Source organism: Mastomys coucha, unplaced genomic scaffold (assembly GCF_008632895.1).
Source record: "Mastomys coucha isolate ucsf_1 unplaced genomic scaffold, UCSF_Mcou_1 pScaffold22, whole genome shotgun sequence".
Taxonomy (NCBI): Eukaryota; Metazoa; Chordata; class Mammalia; order Rodentia; family Muridae; genus Mastomys; species Mastomys coucha.
In genome coordinates, this window is record NW_022196905.1 from 153,206,615 (window position 1) to 153,212,647 (window position 6,033).

Consider the following 6,033-nt stretch of genomic DNA (forward strand, 5'->3'; position numbering starts at 1 on the left):
GTGGATTCGCACAGACTCCCCACGTGCCGTTCTTTTTAAGGATGACCCCTTTGATGTTGAGGATATTTCTCAGGATCAGTAGGTTAGAGCTGTACATGAGAACCAGCTCCCAAGAAATTTCAGGCTTGTTACTTTAATTTTGAATTTGTTTTATGACCCTCCACCCCCAAATCAGTTGAAACCCAAGTGGTTAGCTTGAGACATGATGTACCCAGGAACCCTTGTATATACAAAAATGAATAATTGTTTATGATAAGTTGAATAGGCTTCTCGAAGGGAAAAATGTCACAGCTCATTACTACAGCCTAGAAAAACTATAGTAGCCAACAACTTAGTGTTGGGATTTTAAGCCTATAGTACAAGCAGCAGTTCTCAACATGTGAGCCACGACTGCCTTGGGGGTTACATATCCCACTAAATATCCTGCATATCAGGTATTTACATTATATTTACATTATAATTTACATTATATAACAGTAGCAAAGTTACAGCTAGGAAGTAGCAACAATAACGGTTTTATGGTTGGAGGTCACCACAACATGAGGAACTGTATGTATTCAAGGGTTTCAGCCTTAGGACGGTTGAGGGCCTCTACTAGAGTGGATCACACCCATTTCTCCAGCTTGCAGTGTTTGCTACAGTGCTGGCCACGGTATTACATCATGCCTTAGTGTCCAGGGCAACCACAAACCCATGCACCACATATGTTGCAACATCTCTTCTTTAATTATGTAAGGTAACTCATCCTTTAACTCTTTGCCAATTTCAAGACACAAGTGTATAGTATGAATGTGGAGCATTGCTTGTCTGCATTGGTTAACTGATAGAATGTAGCTCCTGAGCAGAATTTTATACCTCTAAGTCACAGAATACAACATTATAAATTAGGCACAAACTAACATTTCAAGGAATTTATTACTTTGTTTCTTTTGATCATAAAGATAATCATGGTCATTTAAGGAAGCCCATAATATAGATGACTGGGAGAAGAAACCCAAATGATGAAAAACAGAAGCCTGGACTCAAAGAAAGTCAAATCTGTTAAACAGATTGTTTTTAAATAAGCCTTTTACTTTTAGATATTATTTTTGGCTTTTTTTGAGACAGGATCTCACTCTGTATCCTGGGCTGACATTTCATTTCATGTATAGCCCAGGCTGGACTTGAACTATGAGGCAGGAAACATTGGCATTTTTAAACCTTCAAAACTATTTAAAGTTTAAATGCATATTTTAAAGTACGATCACTGACTGGTAGATGACTCACTGAGTGAAGGTACTTTGCCATGCAAGCTTGGCAATCTGAGTTTGATCACAGAACCTGTGTAGAGGAGGGAAGCAAAACTAACTCCACAATGTTGTCCGCCGACCTCGTCTTCGTTAGGGTTTACTGCTGTGATCAGACACCATGACCAAGGCAACTCTAACAAGGACAACATTTAATTGGGGTTGGCTTACAGGTTCAGAGTTTCAGTCCATCATCATCAAGGCAGGAACATGGCAGTGTCCAGGCAGGCGTGGTGCAGGAGGAGCTGAGAGTCATCTGAAGGCTGCTGGGAGAAGACTGCCCACCTCCACAGTGACATACTTCCTCCAGCAAGGCCACACCTCCTCCAAGAAGGTCACACCTCCTCATAGTGCCACTCCCTGGGCTAAGCATATTCAAACCACCACAGACTTCCACACATATGCTGTGACCTGTGTCCATACATATCATAACACACTAATAACTAATACAAAATAACCAATAAATAGATTACCATAATGCTGGGCTTTTCACAGTAACTATATGATAACCTCTTAAAGAACAAGGTTTGATCTATGTGACAGTGACTAGAATCCCGGTCTATGTACAGCAGACACACATCTGCTGGACTCTGCCCTTTCTCCTTTTAATGCACCCATTTAATTTTAAAGCTAATTATTATGAGCAGTTGTTGAGTGAAGTGTGAATGCTGTGTTGACATGATACAATAGCTTCTAATGTATCCTTTAATGAGCAGCAACTACAGAAAACTCTTGTTGCCCCCTCTCTCCCAGGCATCGCGAGGCTGGAAGAAGGAGATGAGATTCAGCTTGCAATACCTCGGGAAAATGCCCAGATTTCACGGAACGGAGACGACACCTTCTTTGGTGCCCTAAAACTGCTGTGACCCACTTGCTGGAGTGTGTGACCCCCTTCCCTCCTCTTCTCTGTACCTCTGAGGGAGAAACAGATGACTGGAGATACCAAAAGAGGGGGAAAGTGGTCACTGAAGGTTTTCCCGTGAACTCTTGAATCTGGTCCAAAGCAGGAAATATAACAGACAGCCACAACCCAAGTGTGTCCTGTGAGTTGTGAGAAAGGGAGCCCGCCAGAAAGACAGGACCATGAAGGCTGTTTTCTCCAGTCCTATGCCAACACGCACCGCAACCTCGCTTTTGCCTTGGGAGACACACGTTCGGAGTGCAGGGAGATTTCCTTGTTTTGTGATTCGCCACGAGAGGAGGGTCCACATCTGCAGGTCACTGAAGCATTCACGCCAAGTCTCAGGATTTACCTTCCTTTTTCATGCTAAGTACACGCTCCTCTTTTTTCAGGTAATACTATGGAATATTAAGGAAAGGTTTTTTTGTTTGTTTGTTTGTTTTTAAATCTAGGAGTTTTAAACTGGCAATAGACAAAAATACTGATAAATTCAAGTGAAAAATAAACTTAATTAAAAAGGTTTAAGTGTTAAATAATTGGATAAAAGAGCTGACTGTTGAGGTTTTCTTGATTTAGGTCAAGCTGGCAATTGTTTCTGATATCAACGTATTTTTCACAGAAGGAAAGAATTCACTCATTTTGGATCATAGGTGTGTTTTGTGATAACTTTCAGTTGCTTTTTAAAATGGTATTGTAGATACATCTGACCTGCACAGAGATCACTAATGCGAAGCTGTAGTCCCACTCACAAAAGCCCTGCTTTGAGGGTGTGTTTGTGGCAAGGCAGAGATTTCCTCCATGGTCAGCGTGTGGCTGCTGCTGCTGTTTCAGATCAGGTGATAGATTCCAGAAGGAAACATCTGCCCTATTTGCTCCATAACAGTTGAGGTTTAACAAGCTTCACAGCATTTGATGTCAAAATGAGGCATGCATGTGCTCCCCAGGAGGTTCCTGTCTCAGAAGTGGTAGGGTTGGGGGAAACCACTGCCTCAGAGGAGTGCCTACTGATCTCCCTAGCATTGCTGCTATGGTCCATTGCCAAATAAAAGCACTCTGCCTTCTGACCATTGCCAACACCATTCAGTCTGCCGAGGTCCACTTTTGATATTTCTCTATACAATGCTAACTTTGAAAAATCAGGTAAGAAGCATTTCAGGTAAAATAACAAGTGTTGGGGCAGTAATTATAAAGTCTGAATATTTTATATATCTCCAAAGGATCTTTTTATGCCTACACATTATCATTACTACTCAGAGAATAAAGTTCAACAAAAACCACTGGATTTGAATAGGAGTGTTTTGGGGAAGTAACCCAGCCATGGTACATGTGAGACATAAGACCTATCTTTAGTTTTTTCTGTAACCTGCACACTGATTTCCATAGTTTCTAGACAATTTCCGCCACTGGTAATAAGAGTTCCCCTTTGCCCACAGCCTGGACAGACAGCACTTGCTGTTATCTGTTGTTTTGATGACAGATTAATTTGACTAGAAAGAATGGGATCTCACTGTGGTTCTATTTGCATTTCTCTTGTGGCTGGGAATGTTGACTATGTTTCACACGTTTATAGGCCGAGCCAGCTTCATCTTTTGAGAAAGGCCTATTCATTTCATTAGCCCATTTGTTTATTGGACTGTTTGGTTTCTTCACACTTATGCAATTACTTTGTGTGAGTTCTTATATTGTACTCTGAGTGTGGAGCTGTTAACTCCTACGGATCTTGTCACATGAGTTCTTTTATATTTTGGGTATCAAGCCTCTGTCAGATACTTAGCTAGCAGTTTTTTCTCCTATTCCGTAGACTGTTCATTCTCTAGATAGGATGGTCTCACTGCCATGAAGAAATCTTTTAATTTCACATAATCCTATTTTCAACTAATGGGCTATTTCCTGAGCAACTGGAGACGTGTTCGGGAAGTGCTTGCCTGTGCTGGTATTTTTAGATGCTTCTTCCAATTTTCCTCTATCAGATTGAATTTTAGGTCTCAATATAATAAAGGCTGTACTTAATACACCTACAGTTAACATCATGCTAAATAAAAAAAAAAAAAACTAAAAGTATTTAATCAGGGTTAAAAGAAGTATGCCTGCTTTATCCACACCTATCTAATATCGTTCTTGAGCTCTGAACCAGAACAATGAATAAAGGGGATTCTAATAGGAAAGGAAGAAGTCAAAGTACCCATGTTTACGGGTGGCATAATTCTCTACACAAAATCATACATATTCAACCAGAAAACCCTTGGGGCTCATGCATTCCTTCAGGAGAGGAGCAGGGCACAAAATTACCAGACAAAAACTCAGTAGACTTCCTGTAGACCAACGGCAAACACTCTGAGAACAACAACAACAATGATAACAGATCAGAAAAACAATTCCACTCTCAACTGCCAAAAACCAAGAACAAAGCCCAGGAATATGCACAGTCCATCAGGTGACAGCTCTGCCAGAACACCTTTCACAGGTGAAGAAATTGAGACAGGTGAAGATCTCTTAGTTATGGTTTGAGTGAACTGGTGTTGGGAAATGGCTAACCCACTCAAAGCAGTCTACAGATATGATGTCATCCTCAATCAGACTGCAATGTTCTTTTTTAAATTCATTTTAGAGCTGAGCATTCTTTGGTCCCAAATACCTTCGCCAGGTATGGGCCTCTGTGTTAATCATCAGTCACTGCAGATAGAAGCTTCTCTGATGAGGGCCTAGAGATGCCTTAATCTATGGACATAATGAGAAGTCATTAGCAGTTGGTCTAATAGGACATCCATGGAGCAGAATAGCAGTTGTAAGTTGTCTCCTAGGGCCTTTGATCTTTCTAGCTACAGGTTCCTAGACAATGCTGTTATTCACAGAAATAAAACACAAACCATATGGAAACACAGAAGACCCTAGATAAACAAACCAAACCAGAGAAATGTGAACCATGGTATCAGATGGTATTCTACGGAACACACAGAAAGAGCACAGATACAAATCCACAGCTATAGCATCTTAATTTTTTACAGAGGTTCCAAAGTATACACTGGGCTAAAGATATCTCCTTATTAATCAGAACTAGATATCTACATATAAAAGAATGAAACAGATCTCTGTTGCCCACCTTATACAGTAAATTGATTAAATGGATCAAAGACCTCAATATAAAAGTTGAAACCCTTAAAATCTGAAACAGCTTAAAATAAAAAAATAATTAACCCAAGAAGGATGTCAGAGGTGAAATTTTCCACATGTGACCAGCCATCATCAAAACACAGGAAGACAATATATAAATCCACCCACGTGGGATGTATGTGCACGGGGCACATGGATAGAAACAAACCATTTTCAATGGTGGGAGCAGGGAACCCTCTTTCTTATCCCATCTTTCTCTCCTCCATGAAAGATACTTTTTTGTTTAAAGTCAAGATTTTTTGTTGTTGTTCTAATGCTAATTTCTTACTAAATAATCTACAACAAGGGTACTCAGATTTCAGTACCACTGAAGGTTATCATTGCTTGGAAAACTTAATAAATATGTACAAGTTATTGGAATAATGCCTTGCATGCTGTATATGGTAATCAAAAAGACAGCATGCCCATATCTATACCCATGGACACAGGAAAAAAATTAAACCATAATGCCAAAGGAAAAAAATATGAACTATCTGGTTTTATGTTAGCTAGACATCTGGAAGTAAAATTTACAGAAATTTGAAGTTTATGGTTTGGATCCTTTCCAGGCTCCTGTGTTTGGACACTTGGTCTTAACTAGCAGTGCTGTTTGGGGAATTTGTGAGACCATTAAGGTAGAGTTTACTTGTAGGAAGTGGGTCTTGGTGTCTCCTCCTACACTGATTCTGGCCTGAA

At 40.1% G+C, this 6,033-nt stretch overlaps 1 protein-coding gene across 4 annotated transcripts in view; it reads left to right on the forward strand.

Moving 5' to 3' along the window:
- Tnfsf13b (TNF superfamily member 13b) overlaps window positions 1-3,264 on the forward strand; it is a 33,919-nt gene extending 30,655 nt beyond the window's left edge. For all 4 annotated transcript variants that reach the window (XM_031338996.1, XM_031338994.1, XM_031338995.1 and 1 more), the window contains one exon: window positions 2,040-3,264. In XM_031338996.1, the coding sequence (XP_031194856.1) occupies window positions 2,040-2,152 (113 nt within the window). In that variant the 3' untranslated portion in view covers window positions 2,153-3,264. The remainder of the gene's footprint in view (window positions 1-2,039) is intronic.
- The last annotated feature ends 2,769 nt before the right edge of the window (window positions 3,265-6,033 follow it).